The following is a 27,281-nucleotide window of genomic DNA, read 5'->3' on the forward strand; positions in this document are numbered from 1 at the left end:
AGAAGACCTGGTTAAAGCGAAGCCAAATGCACTTGATGTTGCAAGGTTTTGGGCTCACATAGTTTAATGTGGCTCTTCGCCATTGGAGTATTTATATTATGTTTTATGTTTTTCCTTATCTTTAATTTTAAACTTATGTATGCTTCTGACACGATATAAATAAATACATCGATAGTAGAGCTTATAATATCGAAAAATATCGATGGCTATTACTGTCGATAGTTTGCCGCCTCTAGTGCTTGGCATAACACTCGACAATGATCACACGTTTTTTTTATCGCGAGCACCATTTTGTGTTGCATTCAACTGTTCACTAAACACGTCACAAGAGTCTAGCCTTGAGGGAGCAATAGTTTCTTGCTTTGCTGCATATCATTGTAAAAAAATTAATCGGAAAACTTCGGTGAGGGAGCTTTAGTTTCAAGCTGTGGCACGTAATGTCGCCAGCAGTGGCTATCATTGCAGCCCAAATCTCAATTGAGAATGATGGAAGTCTAAAGCACATTATAATGTAGGCATCTGACACTTTGTTCCATTTACGAAACTTGAAAGAAGTGGGGAAAAACGTCGCACGTATTTCTGAGAGCAAGGCATCGGAGAATGATATTGCAGCCCAGACTCCCGTCCCTCTCCCCTCGACTCGCCCTACGCGGCTTGCTGCTGTTTACATGCAAGAGCAATCGATTGGTGCATCGAAATTACGGTTTCCAGCATTTCCCGTGATGGGCACTTCATTAACAAGGGTCAATTCCACGTCAGTTTTACTTCGCCCGCCCTGTATTTTACCGTCCTCACCCACAGAGGGTGTTGTTTGGTTTCCACGTGGATAACTAGATGTCCTGTGGCTATTACCACAATATTGACAATACTGTAAACTGCTCTGTTCCTCTCCCGTGCGACTCCTGTATTTGTTTGTAAGAGTACAATATAATACCAATATGTTTGTTGGCCGCACAATGGGGAAATTATAAAATACAGTCAACCGTATACGGAGGGAGTGCATCGCACAAAATATCTATTTACACTGGTTATATATGAATGCTATCTGTCCATTACCGATATTAAGCAAACTGCGAGCGAAGTTGTACGTTCCATTGGACATTAGTGAGGGTAATAAAGGAAAGTAATTTCTATACTGGAAAATACATTCGCTCGTGGACGAAAGGAAATGGCGATCTATTAGATGGTTTATTACGAGATAGGAATGCAATTCTTTCTCCCCTTCTGGTTTAACTAAGACTGAATAATTATTTTATCTTTATTCCCTGGCATGTAATTGCATACACCAAGGGTACAACCTTACTCTTTCTTCCCTGTTAACACGGAAGGTACATCTCCTAAGTTAAGCAACATTGGGCGTGGTCAAGATTTGGATGGGTTGCAATGCTCTGTTGGTGGGGGTTAAGAGAATGGAGAGAATGGAAAGGAACTGTCCACTCTACCGTACGTACCGGGTCAGGCACACCTCTGCGGACGTTCGGACATGCCTTCGGGCAGAATACGCCCTTACCTCTAAATGTTGGGTTCGATTCAGTGTCTCTAACCATAGAGTTTAGGGATCCTTCTTGCTGACACTTCCTCTTATAGTTTACTGTTAATATTGCAGGTTGGTACTATATAGTCTATATAGCCGTATTGTGAAAATCACTAGTGTTACATTTGCGGGTATAAGTAAAGCATATTTTCATTTTTAACATTGAAAACAAAGTTCATTTCCATAGGCGCACAAATACAATTTTGAAAGAAGTCAGATGGAGGACCAGACTGCCCTAAACGAGCAGACACAACACATCACTCAGAATGTGATTCAAATATTTATTACACATGCATAAACACTAAACATTTACACACATGTACAATAAAATGTAGAGGTACACTAAATTCCGTGTACTGCTGCCGGTCGCCGTGTTCAGTCTCTCAGTATTAATGGAGGCAGCAGCACGTTGCCACTGTGGCAAATGAATGAAAATGAGGCAGGCGAATACAACACAAAGCCGCAACAAGTATGTTTTTCGATGCACGCGGAAAAAAAATATTTAGCTGCCCAGCATGAACACGGAGCCAAGCATGAAGAGTTATAATCTTACGGTTGCTATGTACGAGTGGGTTTACCTGAAATGGTGGTACATTGTGAATTTTTGCAGCGTTTCTCTTGGATTGTAGGTGAAGTTTCCGCGAGTTCTGTGGAATACATCGTCAGGAATATTTTCCCCTGTACCTACATTCAGTAAACGAATGAAACTGTAAAACTTCGGTGAAGGTAAAATACCTGTTAATTTTTTCCTCATTAAGTTCACCTTAGGCATTTGAAGTTAAAAAATTAAAAGTTAATCCTAATAAATATCTGTGAAAACAATGACTGTACTATTACGAAGCGCCAGCGGGTGAAACTGCCGTCACTGCCAGGAATATCAATTTCGAAATATGAGCGAGTATGTGGTTGAAAGTATTCTTATTCACGTGAGTTATAAAATTATAAGTTCTTTAATACCTAAATTGTATTATTTATTTACTTATTTTTATTTATTGTCTGGTCTGTTTGCTTGTTATATTTCCACTTATTTGTCGAGTGAGTATACAAAATAGTAATGTTGGTTTTAGAGAGAGTGGTGGGGTTGCGATTGCTTTTTTTCTTAAATTTTTGTAGCTGGGGTGCGCACCGCACGCCACTGAAGCTAACTGACTATGCTACAGAAGCCAGCTCCACCATCTAGCTGGACAGCCCTGTCTAAATAACTTTCATTTTATTCCATCACTATGTAACAATAGTAAATGAAGAAGACGATGCCAACCGGAAGCTATGTTTGATTTACTGCGGGGACCGGAAGTGCGCGCTCATTTCCTGCGAAAGCAACCACAGCGCCAGCTATCGACCGCCGCCGCAACTACCACACCGTGCGGCAAGTGACGTCATGAATAATGGAAGGTCGGGACAATAAAAAAGAGCGAGTGAATGCGTGCGTTATACGAACCTATCACGAGTAGACTAGACCTTTTACGATTTGGAAGGCGTTATAAATAGAGGAGCAAGTGAATTGTGTGAGCAGAATGACTGATGCCATAGGGTGAAACCTGTATTCTGTTCCGCTCCGGGTTGCAAGGGTGGTGCAATCACCTCCTGGCTCATGAGAAAAGGTCGGTAAAGTGAGAAAATCAGCAAGAAAAGTAAGCTGTGTAGCATATTCATAAATACACTAACTAAAATGGTGTTAGGAATAAACCACTGAGAGTTTTAACGAGCTAATTTAATTCAGGATGGCCCTATTTGAGAATGGATGACAAAAGTTTCCGAAATAGTGCTTGTTTACAAAGTCTCTTGTCCTCCTCAAAGCAGGTCGTCAGCTCTAGAACGACGATCCCTTCCGTAATCTTGATTGACAGCTCATTTGTTCACTTCGCTTCGCACTCTCAGCAGCTTCACGCACACAGGTTTGAACACACATTATGTTAGTAATCACGCAGCACGACGACTCTTCCTTGGCTCAATTCCAGACAAGTCCGTCACTCGCACAATAATTTCTCGTGGCCGCTCCACACAATGAACTACTCAGCACCACTAAACTACAGCAACCATTCTCCGTCGTACTCCCTCAGTACACTCAGCAACGACGAACGTGACGAGCAGCAATAGAGCTCGCTCACTCCAATTACAACCAAACCAATGCTGTCCAACTTCTACTCACATGTTCGCGGCTAGCCTCCTTTTTATATCCTGGTGATGGAGTATTAGAATATTTGGGATGCGGCTAGAGAAGGAACATTCTCGTTTCGGGTTCCAGAAGATCTACGCGGAAACCAGACGAAAAGCGCAATACAGTGAGTGGCCGGCTGGAAGGTCTGCGGCCCTACTTACTCACACCTTTCTGGAAACACTAACAAGGCTGACAGTCGCTTGAGCACGTAAAAATACGAACCTGAAATCGCAACAATTCATCTTTAACATCCATCGTTAACAGCAATCCATCTTTAACCATAACCTAAATAGCCCTTATTACTTCAAAATGCGTTCTGTATAGCCTGTTTCTACTTCAAATTTTCGAAAGAAGTCAGAAAAAATTTGCAGGAATTGCTTTTAATGAAATTCCACAGACTGTTTCCAGTCATTCGACCGGGTCAGGAATGGAATGAAAGAAGACCCCATCTAGCGGCGAAGATAGGAATTGTGCCGGCTGCCGAAGCCTGCCGCACTCCTCTGGAGCAATGATGAATGAAATGATACTGGAGAGTGTTGCTGGAATGAAAGATGAAAATCGGAGTAGCCGGAGAAAATCCTTCTCTACCTCTGTTTTGTCCTGCATAAATCTCACATGGAGTGACAGGGATTTAAACCACGGAACCCAGCGTTGATAGGCCGGCGCGCTGCCGCCTGAGTCACAGAGGTTTCACAATGGCTTGCAATATTTATTGAAATTATTTCCGGCGACTATTTGGCTCATGGCTCCAACGATCCATGCGGTATACGATTACCAGAAAATGCAAGCACTCAACAGCTGTCTATCGCCACAATTTTAAAGTTTTCATGTTGTCACTTTCATTGTACCTCACCTAAGTGCATTTGTTTTTACACCAATTCATCAGAACGGCAGCTTTCTCTGTGGATCAGTGGTAGATTGTCGGCATCCGGATCCCAAGATAGCGGGGTCAAAGCCGGCACAGGTGGTCGGAACTTTGAAGGGTGGAAGAAAGCCCATTCTACACTCTATATCGTACGATGTCAGCATGTAAAACAGGCGTCGTCCAGTAGTTGCTCTAGGGAGCACTCGCTACTTGCTCCGCTCAGGACGACTCGCTGCCCCGTGAGAAGAGAGCAGCGGACAGAGGCGGGTTGCATACTGTGGTGGTACTTGCAGTAACCGCACGGAGATAATTAATATTAATTAATAATAATAATGGCATGTGGCCTCCGAAAAGGCCTGGTGCAGGTCTTTCGAGTTGACGCCATACAGGCGACCGGTGCGTCTATGAGGATGTGATGAATTCTAATTATGAAGACGGCGCACACACCCAGCCCCCTATCCATCGGAATTAACCACTGAAGGTTAAAATCCCCGGCCCGGCCGGAAATCGACCCCGGGTTCCTCTGCACCAATGTCCAGAATTCTAACCATTTAGCCATGGAACCGGACACGGAGATAATAATAATAATAATAATAATAATAATAATAATAATAATAATAATATTTCATTAATATATTTCATTATTATTTTTATTATTATTATTATTATTATTTTCGTTTTGGCCATCTGAGGACCACGTTTCTTCATATCAGCTTAGTTTTTTCTGCTCTTTCTCCTTGTTCAATATTCTTTCATTCTCATACCTTGCAACCTTCTTCGCACTTCTGTCCATGATGATTTTCTTCTGGGCATAGTCCCGTCCTGAAAACCTGTGCAGGTCTGACCTTTTTTTATTTAAAAATCACTCTGTTGTCTATCTCTGGTTCCTGCATTACCATTTCTTCTAGATTTCTTTATACCTCTTGATCAGCGGACCTCAGTTCTCTTGTTCACAAGAAACTGTATTATTTGCGAGGTTAACCTCCCCTGGTCAATTCTTAGGATGTGTCCGATTAACACGTTCCTTCTTTCCGTATGACGCCCGAGATTTTCTCTATCTTGGTATACAGTTCTTGGTTCGCTCGTCTCTAAATTGACCGTCCTCTTTCTTCGCGGTCCCAATATCTTCCTAAAAATCCTTCGTTCCATCATTTCCAAGTACTCCTGTTCTTACTAGGTTAAGAGTTTCTGCTGCGCATAAGGCTTCAGGATGGATCACTGTCTCGTAATGTCTTAATTTTTCATTAATCGAAATATTCTTTTTATAGACGTTCATAGTTTCTATTCTAAATTTATTTGTTTATTACTACTACTACTACTACTACTACTATAGAACTCGTGTTGCTCCCCAGCATTTGTTTATAAATAGCTCAGGTAACTCGTCTTGATATGCCTGTCGTAGTAATATTGTTTTGCCTGCGCTTTTCAATGGTTTTATGAACATCTAATAAGAACCTTATGGTATGCCACAGTTCGTAGTCAGAATACATCCATTCTGACGTCGTCGTGCCATCTGTTTGGTAAAAATCTATCTTTATATTCGCTTTTTTATCCTTCAATTCTTGGTTTAAAGCTTGGCATTATGTCGTAGAAGGCAATGATATTTTTAATCGCATTTCTTCTATCTAGAACGATGGTCTTGTGCGCTCATAGGTTAGTCTCAAAGGAGCGGTTTTTGACAGGCAGAGAACATTTATAAGATACATGGCCTCCACTCTTTCTAGTATAGCTAAGTTATCCTTCGATAGGTGTTCCCAGGTAATATCTAAGGCATATGTCATGATGGGGACCGTTTGTACGTAGACCTTTGTCTCTTAGGAGAAACGGTATGCCATCTGTTGAATATATTTGGAACTTGAGGATGGTTAGAGAATCAAAGAGTATCTTGCAGGGAATAGTATTCTTCCTCTGGCTTGACAGGTAGTAATCAAACATGGCTGCATGTAATGACATTAGTAAGGATTAAAATCACATAAATATCAGAATATTATTGAAAGTGTTAGCAGGTTGCTAAGCGACTAAGTACAGAATGTAGTGCTGAACTTAGGGACCTATCAATGTCTCATGATTCAACGGAAGGCAATTCCGGAGAGAACAAAACAAAACAAAAAACAAAAAACAAAAATGAAGCAGATCGGTCCACTGGAACGGACAGACGGATTTGCCAAAGCTGTTTTTAGTAAACTCTCTTTTGGAGCATGGATCATGAGAAACGAACAAGACACAGATTATAGAGCATAACAGTCCAAGAAAAGTATTCATTGACAAAGCAAAAGTGCAGCGGTGTGCAATATCATTTGAATAAATAAATGTTCACGATTAAATATATATATATCGAAATACGTGCATTTATTGAAAGAAAATGTATGGGCTTGAACTTCGTGTGGTGTAAGAATAACGTGCATTCCCACTGGCCTTCGTGCACTTCCCCTCCTTGCTCGCTCAGCTGCTCTCGCTCCTCAACAGCGTGGGGATATTTCTGGTGTTGAACGTCCTCTGATACAAAGGAACTGTGAATTCGTAAATATATTATTTGACTCCAAACAAGATATACTTCACCATATTTCCAAATTTGTTGAAGTTTATTAAAAGAAAGGAGAAACTACACTTATTAATATAGGTGCGTTTGCAGGATTTCCATTACTTGACAGTCGATGTTCTGGGTCAAAACGGCCCACAACCACAACACTTCGAGTGATCTGCACTAAAAATAAATACAGAAAAAGACTGTTCTAATAATAATAATAATAATAATAATGTGTTGTTTGAGTCATCAGTCCATAGACTGGTTTGATGCAGCTCTCCATGCCACCCTATCCTGTGCTAACCTTTTCATTTCTACGTAACTATTGTATCCTACATCTGCTCTAATCTGTTTGTCATATTCATACCTTGGTCTACCCCTACCGTTCTTGCCACCTACACTTCCTTCAAAAACCAACTGAACAAGTCCTGGGTGTCTTAAGATGTGTCCTATCATTCTATCTCTTCTTCTCGTCAAATTTAGCCAAATCGATCTCTTCTCACCAATTCGATTCAGTATCTCTTCATTCGTGATTCGATCTATCCATCTCACCTTCAGCATTCTTCTATAACACCACATTTCAAAAGCTTCTATTCTCTTTCTTTCTGAGCTAGTTATCGTCCATGTTTCACTTCCATACAATGCCACGCTCCACACAAAAGTCTTCAAAAACATCTTTCTAATTCCGATATCAATGTTTGAAGTGAGCAAATTTCTTTTCTTAAGAAAGCTCTTCCTTGCTTGTGCTAGTCTGCATTTTATGTCCTCCTTACTTCTGCCATCGTTGGTTATTTTACTACCCAAGTAACAATATTCATCTACTTCCTTTAAGACTTCGTTTCCTAATCTAATATTTCCTATATCACCTGCCTTCGTTCGACTGCACTCCATTACTTTTGTTTTGGACTTATTTATTTTCATCTTGTACTCCTTACCTAAGACTTCATCCGTACCATTCAGCAACTTCTCGAGATCTTCTGCAGTCTCAGATAAAATAACAATATCATCGGCAAATCTCAAGGTTTTGATTTCCTCTCCTTGGACTGTGATTCCCTTTCCAAATTTCTCTTTGATTTCCTTTACTGCCTGTTCTATGTAAACATTGAAAAGGAGAGGGGACAAACTGCAGCCTTGCCTTACTCCTTTCTGGATTGCTGCTTCTTTTTCAAAGCCCTCGATTCTTATCACTGCAGACTGATTTTTATACAGGTTGTAGATAATTCTTCGTTCTCGGTATCTGATCCCTATCATCTTCAGAATCATAAATAGCCTGGTCCAATCAACATTATCGAATGCCTTTTCTAGATCTACGAATGCCATGTACGTGGGCTTGTCCTTCTTGATTCGATCCTCTAAGATCAGACGTAAAGTCAGGATTGCTTCACGTGTTCCTACATTTCTTCTGAAGCCAAATTGATCTTCCCCCAACTCAGCTTCAACTTGTTTTTCCATTCTTCTGTAAATAATACGTGTTAAAATTTTGCAGGCATGAGATACTAAACTAATAGTGCGGTAGTTTTCACACCTGTCAGCACCGGCTTTCTTGGGAATAGGTATAACAACATTCTGCCGAAAATCGGATGGGACTTCTCCTGTCTCATACATCTTGCACACTAAATGAAATAACCTTACCATGCTGGTTTCTCCTAAGGCACTAAGTAATTCAGAGGGAATATCATCAATTCCAGGTGCCTTGTTCCTATTTAGGTCACTCACAGCTCTGTCAAACTCTGACCTCAAAATTGGGTCTCCCATTCCATCAGCATCAACAGCCTCTTCATGTTCCAGAACGAAATTATCTACATCGTTACCTTGATACAACTGTTGGATATGCTCCTGCCATCTTTCTGCTTTGTCTTCTTTCCCTAGAAGTGGCTTTCTATCTGAGCTCTTAATATTCATGCACCTAGATTTCCTTTCTCCAAAGGTTTCCTTGATTTTCCTGTATGCAGCATCTACCTTTCCCAGGACCATACAGCCTTCGACATCCTTGCACTTCTCCTTCAGCCATTCTTCCTTAGCTACCTTGCACTTTCTATCCACTTGATTCTTTAATCGCCTGTATTCTTTTCTGCCCTCTTCATTTCTAGCATTCTTGTATTTTCGTCGTTCATCAATCAGGTCTAGTATCTCCTGAGTTATCCACTGATTCTTAGTTGATCTTTTCTTCCTTCCTAACATTTCTTCAGCAGCCCTACTAACTTCATTTTTCATGACTCTCCACTCTTCCTCTACTGTGTTTCTTTCGGCCTTTTCATTTAGTCCTTGTGCAACATGTTCCTTGAAACGATCCATCACACTCTTTTCTTTCAACTTGTCTAGATCCCATCTTTTTGCATTCTTTCCTTTCTTCAATTTCTTCAACTTCAGATGGCATTTCATGACCAACAAGTTGTGGTCAGAGTCCACGTCTGCTCCTGGGAAAGTTTTGCAATCCAACACCTGGTTTATGAATCTCTGCCTAATCATAATGAAGTCTATTTGATACCTTCCAGTGTCTCCAGGTCTCGTCCACGTATACAGCCGTCGTTTGTGGTGTTTGAACCAAGTATTGGCGAGGACTAAATTATGGTCAGTGCAGAATTCAACCAGCCGACTTCCTCTTTCGTTCCTTTGTCCCAATCCAAATTCTCCTACTGTGCTACCTTCTCTTCCTTGGCCTACCACTGCGTTCCAGTCTCCCATCACAATTAGATTCTCGTCACCTTTTACATATTGTATTAAATCTTCTATCTCCTCATATATTCTTTCAATTTCTTCATCATCCGCTGAACTAGTAGGCATATAGACCTGCACTATTGCGGTGGGCATTGGTTTGGTGTCTATCTTGATGACAATAATTCTTTCACTATGCTGGTCGTAGTAGCTTATCCGCTGCCCTATTTTCTTATTCATTATTAAACCAACTCCTGCATTACCCCTGTTTGATTTTGTGTTGATAATTCAGTAGTCGCTTGACCAAAAATCCTGTTCTTCCTGCCAACGTACTTCACTTATACCAACTACATCTAACTTTAGCCTATCCATCTCCCTTTTCAGATTCTCTAACCTACCACAACGATTCAAACTCCTAACATTCCACGCTCCGACTCGCAGAATGTCAGTATCCATCTTCCTGATGATCGCCCCCTCTCGTGTAGTCCCCACCCGGAGATCCGAATGGGGGACTAGTTTACCTCCGGAATATTTTACCCGGGAGGAAGCCATCATCAGTACATCTTTCATACAGAGAGAGCTGCATGTCCTCGGGAGGTGGTTACGGCTGTAGTTTCCCGTTGCTTTCAGCCGTGTAGCAGTATCAACACAGCTAAGCCATGTTGAGTATTATTACAAGGCCGTATCAGTCAATCATCTAGACTGCCGCCCTTGCAACAACCGAAAGGCTGCTACCCCCCTTTCGATGAACCATTCGTTAGTCTGGTCTCTCAACAGATACCCATCCGATATGGTTGCACCTGCGGCTCGGCTATCTGCATCATTGGGACACGCAAGCCTCCCCACCGCGGCAAGGTCACATGGTTCGCAGAGGAGGAATAATAATAATAATAATAATAACAATCGAGAGAGTTGGCCGTGCGGTTAGGGGCCCGCAGCTGTCAGCTTGCATTCGGGAGATGGTGGGTGTGAATCCCATTGTCGGCAGCCCTGAAGATGGTTTTTCGTGGTTTCCCATTTCCACACCAGGTACAGTCACCACTGATCTACATTTAGGGCAGTCGCCCAGCTGGCAGATTCCCTATCTGTTGTGTACCTTGTCTTTTCTTAAATAATAGCAAAGAATTTGGAAATTTAATTAACCTCTCCCTTGGAAAATAATTCCAATCCCTAACTCCTCTTCCTATAAACGAATATTTGCCCCAATTCGTCCTCTTGAATTTTAACTTTATCTCCATATTGTGATCCGTCCTGTTTTTAAAAACATCGCTCAAACTTATTCGTCTACTAATGTCATTCCACGCCATCTCTCCACTGGCAGCTCGGAGCATACCACTTGGTTGAACAGTTCGTCTCTTTGTCCCAAGTTTTTCCAGCTTTAATTTAAGGCCACAGCCGCTTCTTTCCTACTACTGGCCCTTTCTTATCCTATCGTCACCATTAGACCTATCTGTGTCGGTACGACGTAAAGCAACTTGTAATATAATAATAATAATAATAATAATAATAATAATAATAATAATAATAATAATAATAATAATACATAGCAAAAACGTCCTTCTTGCAGATAAAGTGTAAATTATATTTATTCAAAATTTAATTTACGTCTACAAAGTTTTTAAATACCTTTAACACAAAATAGGTTTTGAAATAATAAACGCCTATTTATACATTTTAATACATCCGATACAGGATATTTCGATTTTAATCGAATGTCTTTATATTGCTGCGATCTAGCATACAACGCAAAATTCACTGCAAAGATATTATTAATCTTATAATTAATTATTAATTAGCCTAGCTGCCCCGTTACTTTTTGGAAACAGTATGCAACAACAATGTTGCGTGTATAATATAATTTGGAAAAGAAACTGCATTTTTTAGTTCTCAATCAATGTAATTATTTTTATGCTAAAAATGAATAGTAACATGGTAATTCAGTGTCAAATACTTTACAAATGACTTGGTCTTGCGTATGAGTTGGCCCTCCAAAAAATGTGCCGCCGTGGGTGGGGGCGGTAGAATAACATCCACTAGATCCGCTGCCTGTCGTAAGAGGCGACAAAAAGAGGCCCCCGGGGCTCTCAACTTGGGAGGATGGGTTGGCGACCATGGGGCCAAGCATTGCTTTCACTTACTTGTTCCGGGCTCGTCGACCTCCCTTGGTCAACTCATCTTCTTTTTCGACCCCCACATTAATAGATTTACGAGGCCTGGGGAGTTTTTCCATCGTCACGCCCTTCGTAGCCCTTGTCTTTGGCCGATGCCTTAATTTCCATATTTGCCCTCTTATTACTGTTAACAAAGGATGGTTGCCCAGTTGTACTTCCTCTTAAAACAACAATCACCACCACCACCACATCTCCGAAAACCGTTCACTGAACTGAATGAAGCTACAAACTCATTCTCTCTTGACAGAACTTCAGTACCTAACACGGATATGAAGTATCATCTGACAGTTTTAAAAGCATTGTAGAAATGTGCTACTAAACTTCTCGGAAACTTACTTTATGTTCTTCCTGCAAGGAATACAAAAAGCTTTCACCTACACAAGCACTGCATACTGGATCATATCACACCTTCTGTACAAAAGATTAATATCAACACTATTGTCTCACCATAACACCGCCTGAAATCTTGTACCTTCACTTTATTTTCCGTGCGTGCTAGTCGGCTCTTCTTACCTTTTCTTATCGACTTTTCTCTTTTCTTCTTTTTCATCCCCATCCTATTGTACGCTGAAGTCAGTCAGTCAGCCAATATGGTGAGCACGAAGATAAAAGACGACGATCGGATTTCTTTCTCGGTACACCGTCAGATAGGACGTTCATATAACCTTCGACTGAGCTACTTTACTTTGACAAATACGAACAGTGGTGTTGCGTTATCTATAGTCAGAGACAGATTAGGTGTCAGAAGTGGGAGGAGGGGCATAAACATTTATAGACAGCAAAAACTCCCCGGGTCCAAAGGATATCGCGGGGGATGGGGGGAAAGATATCAAATTGAAAGAATTTGCTATAAAATGGTAAGTTTTTGGTGATCTCTCCGAGTGAATTTCGATAGAGGGTTGACAGTCTACCAACTTAAGTGCGGTAATAACTTTCACCAGGAACAAGAATTGCCCATGTATTACAATTAAGTAGAATAACGGCGTGATTATACAGTTCAAAAGTAATTTACTATTTGACTACACACTAAGTAACAGACACTCGGTAAAAGGGAACAGACATTGTCTGAGTAAGACTGCCAGACTGACGAAGGCAAGCGGGTAACCTTATCACAAATATACCCCTGCTACCCTCCATCGCAGAACACGCTACACGTTGCTCCGTGCGTCTTCGCTACTTGCTGTGGCACTGTTAGCCGCGACGAACTGTATTTTGTGCGTATTTCCCCTCATTTTTTCTTCGTAATAAAATAAATTCAAAGTAAGAATTAGCTGAAAAGACAACAGGGTTTATACAAATTGCTTTTTTGAATAATTCCCAGTTTCATGCGAATAAAATGGAATAAAATTATATCGTTTTTCCGCAAAGTGGGAAGGCAACTGCCCCTCCTCACAGCACACCTCCCCCTCTCCCTAATCGCCGCTACTGGTCAAGATGAGTAGAGCCCGCATGTTTAGGCAGTAATGAGTTAGAATACAAACTAATTTGTGGAGAAGGAAGTGCCTGCTAGCCCGCTCTTCTGTAATGTAACGGGGAGTAACATCACTTTTAGGGGTTCTGAGACACCAAGCCCCTAATGTTTATACAATTCTCATAACAGGAATGTTGTTCGGGATAGTATATACTTGTTCATCGCTTCAGTCACTTCGTATTCTAACTTATTAATGTCTATGCAGGGTGGTCTCAAACAACGGGAACCAGGTAATATTTGCGTTAGAGGGTTGCAATGTCCATTTGAAATCCCTCTCACGCCCATACCCCCAGGTTCACGGTGTTTGCGACCACCCTGCACATCCGACCTCTAGAGATGAGAACAAACGATGTATCCGAGATTTTCAAGTGGCTGTGTCAACTGCAACTGTGACCTACGAATTCAGTAAATTGTTTTAGTGACCACAATGATTAAAAATCCCCTGTTGAAATAATAAACTGTGTTAGAAATCGCAAACCACGTTATCCACTGGAAAAAATGAGTGCTATTGGACTAGAAAAAAGAGTGACTGAATGGGTTGCTATATTTCTAGAAAATAGAGTAGGCGAAGCTTTATCTGACCCAGTGATAATGAACAGGGGATTTCCTCCAGACAAGCGGAAAAGCATAGAATACTGGATATGGTTTTGTGCTTAGCAGACGAGAGAGCGAGTACAGATTCTTTGGTTGTTCCCCTTTTAGTAGCCTTTTACAATACGCTCCAACTCCATCCAGTTGCGATAAATCGAAAGAAAAATGAGTGTATCCACAAAAGAATGCTTTTAAACTCATGAATTGTGAGAAAACGACAGACATTCTACACCTTGTAAGTATATTATTATTATTATTAGTAGTATTATTATTATTATCCATTAGCAATACAAAATGTGTGGCGCGATGTTACGTAACAACTGTGCAGGTTGTGATGTGAAGTATTGATGGATGGTCATCACAGAGATATATTATCAAAGAGGGGCGTTAGTGATCTTGCAGGCTGTGATGTGAAGTATTGATGGATGGTCATAATGAACAAACATAGAAGGCTCTTTTATCTCATCATACTCAAGAGAACCAATTAGTTCAGTCCTGGTAGTTGCATAGCCCCTGAGTCACTTTTCTCCTTTATTTGCACTAAATCCAACACTTGTGACTCCAAATTCCATACACATGATTCTCGAAAGAAAAATTTCGTTAGATGCAAATAAATTAATCCTTAACATTATGACATTATGAGTTTCATTTATTGAAACAAATTTTTTCATCGTTTGTTTTTTCTCAAAGGGAAACAATTTGGCAGGATTTTCTTTTTCTTGTTGTTGTTGTTGTTGTTGCTAATTTCAATGTGTGTGCTTTTTGCCTTTTTTATTTCACCGGTCGCACTGAATGAGAACTGACACGTTTTTAAAGTGGAAAGTGCAACAAAATCTACATACCTTAATGAAAAACAGCGTAAGGAATTTTTTAAATATGAACACTGGTTGTGTACCATTCTAAACAAAGAATTCCTTACTTTCTTTCAGACACGATGCCTGAACTACAGTCCACCTTTATAGAGCAGGCTCTGAGTCCTGGGCCTCCTGTATCCTTACGCTGTTCGGCAACCGGCAGTCCGCCACCACAGTTCACGTGGGCTTTAGATGGTCAGGTGCTCACTGCAACAACTTTCCCTCACAGGTAAAATACATTTCTTTAGCACTTCGATTTATATTTCAGCTGGGATTGACTACTTCTCAGTTATAATCTGTACTTGTTAAATCTAGAGTCCGAATTTTGAGGCAGGAATAGATTAGAATGCAAACATACCGAAGCGAGTAGTAAGTATACTCTAGTCTGCACAACGGTTATGCTATGAGCTTTGCATAAACGTTAGGGGTTCTTCCATCAGAACCCCTAAAATTTATGTTACGCTCATTATACTACGGAAGAGAGGGTTAGGCGAATCATTCGACCGGCTCATGAAAGGAATGAATGAAGGCCCCATCTAGCGGCGAGAACAGGAATTGTGCTGGCTGCCCAAACCTGTCGCACTCCTTCGGGGCAGTGATGATGATGATGCTTGTGTTTAAAGGGACCTAACATCAAGGTCATTGGCCCCTTAATGGTACGAAATGAGACGAAATATAATGACAATTTAAAAGTCCAAAATTCATCCAATGACTATGAAGAATGAATGGATGAATAAGAATTTAAAATAATCACCGGAGCCAACTCACAATATTGAAAGTTCCGAAGTCGATCCACCGACTAGAATTCAAAAAACAAGACGATGAATAATGATTATGAACCTAAAACAATCAGTGGATGCGACCCACAATGCCTCACCTTCCCAGAAACTATCTAAAAACAACAGCATTACTAACCAAGGGAGTGCTTCCAAAGCACAATCCTGAATCGATGATGCTCGTTGTCTAAGAGGGTCCAAAAATCCTGGTCAACTGCCCCTCATAATGACATAGTAGCCTATTTTTCATGTAGTGGTATTAATCAAAAGTAGTCTAGACTCACAATGTTCCACACATTATGGTACAACTCACAAGTAATGTACGTCGCACAGGTAACGCAGACCTATAGTGTTTCCCACATAATGGCGCCACTCATAGGCAACGCGAACCCGTGGTGTTTCTCACATAGTGGTACTAATCACAGGCAACGCAGACCCACGGTGTCGCTCATATAGTGGTAATAATCACTGGCAACGTAAGCCCGTAATGTTCCGCATATAGTGGTACTAATCACAAGTAGTTTCATGGTTCTAATTCAATCATCCCTTGGTCGTCCCTATTAGTCGCCTTTTACGACAGGCAGGGGATACCGTGAGTGTACTCTTAATTTGCGTCCCCAACCCACAGGGGTTCTGAAATAATGATTAATGACGGACAGATGAAATAATACTAGATTGCCTTGCTGGAAAGAAACCTGTCCCACATCGGCTTTGTCCAGCACAAATCTCACGTGGAGTGGACGGGATTTGAACCATAGAACCCAACGGTGAGAGGCAGGCGCGCTGCCGCCTGAGCCACGGAGGACCATACATTTTCTAATAACCAAATTAATTTGCATTCTAATTTCTGCCCAAAAATCCGGGGTCTGATAATAAATCCTGAGGAAATATGGCAGAAGCACGTAAGTTTTTCTATTTTGTGATTTTTCTGGTATGTTACTTAGTGTCCCTTAAAAGAGAAGAATTTTTCTTCAAACACTGCTTAGGAAAGTATTATTTTAATTTTTTAATTGAGCAATTAAAATTATTATTATTAAATGTAATATCGATTTTTCTGCAGGCCTTTAGAGTTTGTTTTTCGTTAACCTCAAAATGTATACATCTGGTTTTGCCAAATTGCCAACAGAATCCGTTGTTCCACAATCTGGAATTCTTTAGCATATCCACCGATTACGAGAATATCTCATACAGTTACTACAATATAAAAGAGGTTATAATCAGATTTCTCTCAACGAAGTTTGGAGTGTCCTGCCATAACATTTAGTGCAGATTGACTATGCAAAATTTATCTCCTGGAAAGTGAATCAATTCGCTGCACTGGTTACAACATAGAGAGGAAGTTACGAATCGCTACTCCCATCTTCGTGTGTATGACTGTAATGTGGGAGTCATATATACGTACCGGTAGCTGTTATATGATTCCAGAATTGTATAATAATACAGGTGCTCGCATAAGTATTCGTCCACGTACGTCATGGGAGGTCAATGGCCAATAGCACCAATATCATAAAGAAGTTAATGATAAACAACTAATAGTATGTTTTATTTGCCATTTGAACATCTGAGAACATAATGTATAGCACTGTAAGCACTGGCATTTGGAAAAAAATACGAAACAATCGCACTGCTTGCAGAAAAGTCACGTTGCAAAAGTATTCGTCCACAGTAAGAACTCGAGGAATGTACAGTCATCAGTAGCGCGTCGAACGTCCTTTGGAAACAGTCACGGCTTGAAGGCTTTCGGCATGGATGTCACCAGCTTTTCTATCACTTACGGGCCTATTTTGTGCCATTCGTCCATGAAGTATTGCTTCAAAGCTTCCTTATTTATAACACGCTGCTTGTTCAGTTTACATTTTAATTCCGCCCAAAAATGCTCTATGTGGTTTAAGTCTGGAGACTGGAGTGATGTCTGCAGCACATGAGGTGTATTGTAGAGTAGCCATTTCCTAATAACACGAGCAGTATGCTTACTGTCATGATCTTGCTGAAAGAAGTACCCACTATCAAGACCTAATTTTGCTACGCTGGGTGATATGTGTTGCTTTAAATTGTTCAAATACAGCATCTTATCAATCCGTTCAGGTATTATATGGCAGTTAGCTACCCCAACCGCCGACATACACCCCCATACCATAATGGAGCCTTCTCCATATTTTACGGTTGGTTGCAGACTTTGATTTTCGAGCTCGGCGTTCTTCTTTCTCCATACACGTCACTTTCCAGAGCAATCATATAAACAGAATTTGCTCTTCTCGGTAAACAACACGTGTTTCCGAAACCCCGAAGGCTTTCTAACGTACCCTTTGGCGAATGCCAGCCTCTTCTTACAGTTCACCTCACTCATCCAGGGGGTTCTTCTGCCTTTACGGCCCTGCAAAACAGCTCTCTACAACACGTCGTACGGTGTTTGTGCTGATGTTATTCCCAGTGAAGGTTTGTACATCTGTCCGAAGCACAGGTCCAGACACATGGGAATTTTGCTGGACGGTGCGTATAATGCTTCGCTCTTCTCCTGCTGTCAGCTTTCTTGGCCACCCAGTTCTTGTTCTGTTGAGTACAATTACAGTGGTCTTATATCGCTGAATGATACTTGCGACTGTATTTCGCGGTATTCCTGTTTTCTCAGCAATTACTCTTTAATAATCATCAATTTGGTGGAGTTGGATAATTCGTTCTTGTTCAACAACAGCTCGTTTCTTTATCTTAACCATTGTAGTCGGGCCATGCACTAGATGTTCACTCGCTGATTGGCTGAACTTGGTGATGTGACTAACTTCCTCAATGCTGTGATCGTTATACAAGACAGTGCACAAGGTGGACGAATACTTTCGAGTTGCCATTTGTTAGCCCAATAACACTAATTGTTTTTTATTAAAGAGTAATGACCTGCAAGAAGGTATATTCTGCCGTTATTATTGTAAGTATATATTGCATATCCACTGCTTACTTCTTTCTTAACGTACCTTAAGCTTTGTAATGTATTCTTGGTGTTCGGTGTATGAAAAGGTCAGATGGACGAATACTTATGCGAGCGACTGTATGTGGGTTTAAACAGCCAAATCTTCACCTCAAAAAACTTGTAAAACAATAAAAAAAATAGGGACAGTCTGTTTTCATTTTCGGCAATGGTAATAAGGACATCAGATCTTTCCGAGAAGTACTTTTCATTGTGTCAAATACTGGTGATATAACGACATCAAAATGGCCTCTTTGAATAGAACTACCGCACACAGCCACTGCCCTCGAGATCATCACGAAGGCAGTGACACAGCCCAGTATATCCTGAATGCAGGCGGACAATTGAGTGACCCAAACCGCAAAGTTAACTGGCTCAGTAACATGCAATTCCTCTTCGTCCACGTTATAGGTACGTGTTCGTCTTAGTATTATGGTAATTATAATATGGCACATTTTATTATATCCGTTATTATTTTCGGAGATAATTGGTAAAGCAGAAGGAGCATGGTACATAGCGTACTCTTGTCGAATAACAGTAAGGATTCTGCTCACGGGTCAACGTCTCCACCCAACGGCGGCATATGCTGCACTGCGGAGAAGGTTGGAATTGAATCCACCGAGCGAGTTGGCTGTGCGGTTAGGGGTGCGCAGCCGTGAGCTTGCCTTCGGGACATAGGGGTTCTAACCCCACTGTCGGTAGCTCTGAAAATGGTTTTGCTTGGTTTCCCATTTTCATACCAGGCAAATGCTGGTGCTGTACCTACTTTAATTAAGGCCACGGTCACTTCCTTCCCACCCCTAGTCCTTTCCTGGCCCATCGTCGCCATGACCTATCTGTGTCGGTGCGACGTAAAGCAAATTGCAAAAAAAAAAAAAAAAAAAAAAAGTAGTATTACAAGTTTTACACCTATTAATTATTCAGACTCGGTGGCTAACTAGATAACATGCTGACTTGTGGCCGAAGGGATCCCAGGCTTGACTTCCTGCCGCGTCGAGGATTTTAACTTTCCTTGGTTATTTCTTCTTGCTTGGAGATTGAGTGTTCGCTCCGTTTACAAACTTAGATTTCAACCTAGATAGGTTACAGACAGTAGGTTGCTCGTAGGCGCCAGTGTAGCTCCGGAGATCATACGCCTTCATAATTACGCATAAATAAGTTTTGGTGTAACAGCGAACTTTTATCATGTTCTCAGTGTTTTATTGTTAGATTTGTATACTTCATTTCCAATTACAGTATTATAGGTCATTATTTCGTTTATTTTAATGAAGTTTACATGACTACAATATTTAACTATCCCGTTTCTTAACCAAAAAATGTATTTTAATAATTACACTGAAAACCTGATTGTTTTCTGTTAACTTGTGAAAGGTAAAACATGGTAACAGTAAAATGTATTTCACATCTTTTTTTTTTTCACTTTTTCCTGCATCTACATGCATAAAGCAACACTCATCTATTTTCTACACAGTCTTAATAGAACATATTTTTGAAAATTTCACACTTGAACTATTGGTACAAAAATATGGATTTTTTAGGTATATGTGAATTATGCATCATACTTCATAAAATCAAAATCAAATTAGTTTTAGAAACACGTCTAAATACAGGGAAACATCACTTTAATCAATTTCTATGCACATTCTGCAGACAAATTGTCCATGTTCTCTGCAAATAAAATTTTGGCCCTCGGGACAGATGAAGGATGTCTTCCTCTTTGCTTGTCGGGCAGAAATGACTAAGAGCTTCTTCATCTTCAGATTCCTCCGATATGGAAAGAATCCAGGCAGAGTTAGCTTAATCAATTGTTACACGGAAGAAAAAGTGTACTAAACTAACAGTGCGAAATTTGACAAAAAAAGAAAAAGACCAACGTTAACAGTCGCACCAGGTCTGCGAGACACTGAACAGAGCGGGCTACTGTGTTCGGTTGAAACGTCGGGAGCCAAGAAGCTACGAGGGATGGGGAAGCGTTCGGTGCATTCCAACAACAGGAACACCAATAAGAATGTCCGTCCGGGTCGCATAGACCCATTGCGACCACTGCAGGGTTAAGACTAGCAAACGAACCGCAAAGGAGTTTGCCGTGAAAATAAATACTCGCAATTATCAAAAGGAAAATTGAATACTTACAGTTCTCCTATAGCATATTATACTACTGCTGTTCAGATTGGATTTCTATTACCATGATATTTTAATGTTAGAATTCATCGTTTTTAAGGGAGGTGTATTCTCGCCGAAGGCAGATCCGAACCTCTGCAGAGGTGTGCCTGAGTCGGAGTTTACGTACGGTAGGGTGGCTAGTTTCTTTCTGCTCCTCCATTCCCTTACCCCCCCCCCCCCAACCAACCAACAGCGCGTGGCAACCCATCCAAATCTTGACCACGCCCAATGTTGCTTAACTTAGGAGATCTCACGGGATCCGGTGTTTCAATATGGCTACGGCCGTTGGCAGAATTCATTGTACAGTTCATTATATTTTTGTCGTAGATGCTAATGTTCTCGAATTTCATGGCTGTTATCAAATGTAATAAATTGCACTCCACCGTTACGAGTCTTGGCTCAGGTGGCCCTTTTGAAATAAATTATACATTTTTAAAAAGTGTTGTTGAAATGTGAAATGAATGCTCTTTGTATAAGAATTATTAAAATGTTGATAATCATAAAAGTTGGCCTTTGGAAATGTGTATGTTTCTGTTAGCCTGTATTCTAAGTTTGTGCTGATTATGAAATCAACCTTCTGTCACATTTTCTAACCAGGTATACCATAGGCCAGTACGTGGACCAAGCGGGTGACGTCATCAGTCACGTGAACATCTCCAGCGTGCGAGTCCAAGATGGCGGACTTTACAGTTGCAGTGCTTCCAACACACTGGGAACAGCCAACTATGCGGCCCGTCTCAATATCTATGGTTTGTAACTCACTGACTTCTGTCTAAACTAAAAATATAGATTATGTATTTCATTATACGAAAGTATTAAGGGATAAAATGTAAGGAATATTTATTTATTTATTTTCCAGTGAGCCTGGAATGAAACTCGACTTGACAGTCCCCACCTCGAAAGTACGACCAGGAATATGCTGAGTTCAGGGTGCAAAATCGCGGGGGGGGGGAAGGGAGGGATTTTCCCCCACCGACGATTTTATCTCAAAGGTTCCCTCCCCCACTAAAATTGCCCTGGGGAGGGGGATTCTTTCATTATAAAATTATGAGGAAAATGTGGAACACATAATTTATGACGGAAAATAATTACTTTTACTGTACATATTTTAATGAAAACCTCAGCACTAATTCAAGTAACTGCCAGACCTTCAGCAATAAAAAAAACGCAGCAGTGGCAATCCGGACCTGCAACCTATTATATATGTTTCACTCTGACAAGTCCATCTGAAACCCGGGGAAAAAATATAAATTACTTGAAGCTCTCCTCCTTTGTCATTTCTCTAAGTAGCTCGAGCTTACACCACTCCTGTACTTCTTGGAGAGGGTGTGTTTCCGATAAGTAGCCTATAGGACAATATTCACTTAAGCAGTGTACAAACCGACAAACTTTTTCAGTCAAAACTTAGCCCTGACAGAGGAAGGTTCCACTAATAAAGCAATAAATCAGGACAAATCGCGCCTCGCTTGGCCTTTCGTAAGAAAGCGACAGTCTCTCAAAACTTCTCAGCTGATTGGAATAATGTTCTAATGTTTATCATTCTCGTTATTACAAAAAAAAATCAGACAAAAAGATCTACAATTTACATTTGTCTGCGGGGAGGGGGTAATTAAATTACAGGAGAAATTTACCCCTCCCCCCAGCGAAATAGTGCCTGAAATAAACACTAATAGTTAATCCCTATGTCCCCCCCCCCACCACCACCATTTATTTCTGATTTCCCACCCTGGCTGAGTTCCAACTAGAGCCCGGATTATATGTAATACAAAAATGAGTTATATGTACATAAATATGTAGCTAATATTGACAACATATGTACTTAAATATGTAATAAATAAAAATATTTAACTTAATATCTAAGCTTCATTTGATGTATTCTTGTACACAGAAAAGGAAACAAAACCGAAAAAGTTAAAAGTGCAGATGTTATTCAACCTCTAAATTTTATTTGGAGGCACAAGTAATAACTAAATAGTTTTCCAAATTTTCTGCGGTCATGGAATGCCTTCTGTCTGTTAGGATGTTACAGTATTATATATAGAAAAATATCTTTGAACTTCACATGAAGTCACTGACGCGTATTTCAAATTGCCCGGTAGAGAAATATTTAATTGTAGATTTGCTCAAGCAAGGAAGGTCCTGATCAAGAGAGAAGAAATTTGATCTCATCAATCACATATATGGGTATTAATGTTCCTGAAGACTCTGTGTGGACTGCAGGCCTTTATGGAAGTGAAGAAGAAGAAATGAAGAAAGAAAGAAAGAAAGAAATAGAGACATAGTTAAGAGGGATGCTATTTTTTGACAGAGTACTTCACTTTAAATAATTAAATTATGTTTAGATGTTAGACACGTACAGGCTTTTTGAACTATTTTCAAGTATGTAATTAAACACTTAACTCGATGTAAATTTAGTGAAAAAGGAATTGTGTTTTCTTTCAAAATATTTATCAAAATATTTATTATGCAACGAAATATGTAAACATATGTAACTTTAAACTCCTGGAATAATGGTCCTTTTAGTGTGATTCACCGACATTTTAGTTTTTCTTGTAGCTACAGGTATGGGAACAGAATATGTAATTACATATAATCCGGGCTCTAGTTTCAACCCTACCATCGTCAGTCCTCAAAATTTGTAATATCTGAAGCCATCTCTTCAGTCTGCAGAAACTGAACTTTGAGGAAATAAACTTGTAAACTACTTGAAAAAGAAACTACTTTAATTAAAATAGAGTGACGTTTCGTTCTTGAAAGAGCATCATCAGATTCTATCAAATCACACTCAAACATTTAGGCATTTATGTTTATTTCTAACTGCATGTGATTGTGCAAATCACTGGAATCGAACCAAGGAACAGTCGTCGTGTGTTTTATGGCCAGTAGCACTGTTTTCAAATCTACCTGTCTGCACGCAGTTGCTATGTGAGGTGACTGGACTTGGAGAAGTGAAAGTTAGTCAAGCCTGTGAATAGGATTGTAGACCTCTCAGGTAATTCCAAAGAGTCGGGACTCCCTGCTGTGTGTACAGAACGGCGACTTGTAAATAGACGGCGATTAGTGAGTGTGGCCATTCATAGTTCAATAGAATTGTGTCTGTGCATTTATCGGATCATCCTCGAAATAAATTAGAGTATTGAAACAGTGTTTTATTCGTAAACGTATATTTTTACTTTGTGATCGACTTTGTCACTTACTGCACCTTTTTTTTTTAATATTATGCTCTATTATTTCAGGTCCTCCGTATATCCGTATGATTGACCCGGTGCGAGCTGTAGCAGGATCTGACATCACGATTCACTGCCCGTATTCTGGCTACCCGATCAACTCAGTGTCTTGGGAACGACACGGGCAGTCTTTGCCGCCGGACCTGAGACACCACACAACACCTAGCGGGGCGCTGACCATCAGCAGAGTGGAGCAAGCGCTGGATGCTGGCAGCTACACGTGTATAGTGCGAGGTTCCGGTGGAGAACCAGCCCGGCGGGAAATACAGCTGACCGTGAACAGTGAGTACGTACAGGGTGGACAACCTACCCTTGTGACATCCTGTCCAGTAGATACAGGAGCAGCCAGAATCAGTTCTGGAATGTGTTTGTACATGGATGAACGGTAAACGTTTGTTTGGGAATGTGGCAGACGAAGAATACACCCACGGTATCCCCTGCCTGTTGTAATAGGCGACCAAGGGATACTGAATTTTGAACCAGGGGATTACCTGTGATTAGTATCATCACGCGAGGGACATCACGAGTCGACTTTTCTTGCGATTAGTACCACTATGTGAGGAATACCATGGGTCTGTGGGTGGATCACTGTGGATTTACAGCACCCGTCTACAGTATCCCCCACTATGACGGAGGCTCCCCTCTGTCCAGGTTCAGTTGAACACCCCAGGGTGTTTCATCATCTGGGTGTGGACATCGTGGGTCTGTATTCCTAGGAACACCACGGGAACTTCTTCAGAAGACAATCCTACTGTGATTAGTAGCACTATATGAGCGACACTATGGGTCTGCGTTGCCTGCGATTAGTACCCACTATGTGAGGAACGCCACGGGATAGTACGAGTCTTTGTGATTAGTACCCACTATGTGAGGATCACCACGGGATAGTACGAGTCTTTGTGATTAGTACCCACTATGTGAGGATCACCACGGGATAGTACGAGTCTTTGTGATTAGTACCCACTATGTGAGGAACGCCACGGGATAGTACGAGTCTTTGTGATTAGTACCCACTATGTGAGGAATACCACGGGATAGTACGAGTCTTTGTGATTAGTACCCACTATGTGAGGAACGCCACGGGATAGTACGAGTCTTTGTGATTAGTACCCACTATGTGAGGAATACCACGGGATAGTACGAGTCTTTGTGATTAGTACCCACTATGTGAGGAACACCACGGGATAGTACGAGTCTTTGTGATTAGAACCCACTATGTGAGGAACACCACGGGATAGTACGAGTCTTTGTGATTAGTACCCACTATGTGAGGAACGCCATGGGTTTGCGTTGCCTATGAATGGGGCCATTGTGTGAGAAACACCTTAGGTCTGCGTTACCTGTGATTATTACCGCTACATAAGAAACGCCATGGTTCTACTTTACTAGTACCATTGTTGAGTCATCAGTCCATAGACTGGTTTGATGCAGCTATCCATGCCACCCTATCCTGTGCTAACCTTTTCATTTCTACGTAACTATTGCATCCTACATCTGCTCTAATCTGCTTGTCATATTCATACCTTGGTCTATCCCTACCGTTCTTACCACCTACACTTCCTTCAAAAAGCAACTGAACAAGTCCTGCGTGTCTTAAGATGTGTCCTATCATTCTATCTCTTCTTCTCGTCAAATTTAGCCAAATCGATTTCCTCTCACCAATTCGAGTCAGTATCTCTTCATTCGTGATTCGATCTATCCATCTCACCTTCAGCATTCTTCTGTAACACCGCATTTCAGAAGCTTCTATTCTCTTTCTTTCTGAGCTAGTTATCGTCCATGTTTCACTAGTACCATTATGAGCGGCTATTGACCTGGATTTTGGACCACTTTAGACAGCAAGCATCATCGATTCAGGATTGTGCTTTGGAAGCAGCTCCTTCGTCCGTATAAACCATTGTTTTAAGTTTGTGTCTGGGAAAGTGGGGAATTGCGGGTCGGATTCACTGATTGTTTCAAGTACATAATCATTGTTCATTGTCTCTTTTTTTAATTCTAGTCAGTGGATTAATTTTGGAATTATTTTTAACTTTCAGTATTGTGAGTTGCGCTTATTATTTTACGTTCATATTTATCCATTTATTCTTCATCATCAAGTTTTGAATTCTGGTCAGTGGATGAATTTTAAAATTTTGAATTGTCAATACATTTCGCCTCATTTCGTACCATTAGCTGCCGATGACCCAGAGGTTTTGTGGTATTGGTCGAGGTGCCTTGGCTGGCGAGACCAACTGCAGCATTTACACTATACTGATGATGGGCTATCACTCGCTGACGAGTATGATTATCTTCTTCAAAACTCCGTTTTTGTGAGTTCTTAGATGGCTGTAGAAGCCAATCTTGGAGCCGCAGATGTACCACATTGTTGACATATTATTTGGTCTCTTGGAGGCAGGCCGTATAGTGTTTTTCTTCAAAATTCCGCGCTCGCCAATTTCTACGGGATGTCCTTGAAAATGTTCCAGTATTTACAAAGGAAGCAGCACACAAAAGGAGAAAGGGTCCCATAAACATTGGCCGCAAACCTAATATTTTTGGAGTTGAATGGTCCTCCGTGTCGTCTTTGACCGTCCTTCAGCTGGGAATACAGAATTCGTTTTCGTTTCAGCAAACGGATTAAAGCATACGAAGAATGTGCGCTTGATGATCATACCTTCAATACTAGTGGAGTTTGCTTTTTCTAGAACACGAATATTAGTGCGCCGAACTTGCCATTTCACTCTCAGGATCCTTCTCAGGCAGCGCTGGTGGTATTTTTCCAGGCATATTATGTGCCTTCTGAAGGTAGTCCATGTTTCACACCGATATGTAAGAGATGTTATAGCTCGGTACACACAAAGCTTGATTATCAAAGATCCTTACCCGAAAGCGCCCAAAAGCAATGATTTGCATGGTTTGGCCCGTACTGATGTACTGAAGCTTGGCATCCCACAACAGCGGAGAGAACGTGAGTAAGCTACAAGAGAGTACAGAGCCGCACCGAAAGGATAATTTACCATCACTCCCTCTCCAATACACTAAGGTTACCTTCCATTGAGATAACAGCCAAACAAACTGACCTGATCTTTCTCCGGAAATCCCTCTCTACCTCTATAGAAATTGATACCTTCATCGCTTGTTTATCGCTCAGCTCAGAGAGGTGAAGGAGTTACCGTGTATGCTTGCACAGTAATATTACTGAAAACCTACACCCTGTTTTCCAGTCAATGACCGGGTCAGGGATGGAATCAATGAAGCCTCTATCTTGCAGCGAGGATAGGAATTGTGCTGGCTGCCGAGGCCTGTCGCACTCCTCTAGGGCAATGATTAATGACAGACAGATGAAATGATACT

The 27,281-nt window shown here is 41.0% G+C and overlaps 1 protein-coding gene and 1 long non-coding RNA gene across 2 annotated transcripts in view; one reads left to right on the forward strand and one right to left on the reverse strand.

Annotated features, from left to right (window-relative positions):
• Positions 1-27,281, forward strand: part of Dscam3 (Down syndrome cell adhesion molecule 3) — a 1,308,845-nt gene that overhangs the window by 1,143,012 nt on the left and 138,552 nt on the right. The window contains exons 9-11 of the mRNA XM_068229415.1: positions 14,899-15,052; positions 21,319-21,470; positions 23,958-24,230. Coding sequence (XP_068085516.1) covers positions 14,899-15,052; positions 21,319-21,470; positions 23,958-24,230 — 579 coding nt within the window. The remainder of the gene's footprint in view (positions 1-14,898; positions 15,053-21,318; positions 21,471-23,957; positions 24,231-27,281) is intronic.
• LOC137502374 (uncharacterized) overlaps positions 1-27,281 on the reverse strand; it is a 288,122-nt gene that overhangs the window by 28,778 nt on the left and 232,063 nt on the right. The window lies entirely within an intron of this gene.

This window comes from Anabrus simplex, chromosome 10 (assembly GCF_040414725.1).
Source record: "Anabrus simplex isolate iqAnaSimp1 chromosome 10, ASM4041472v1, whole genome shotgun sequence".
Taxonomy (NCBI): Eukaryota; Metazoa; Arthropoda; class Insecta; order Orthoptera; family Tettigoniidae; genus Anabrus; species Anabrus simplex.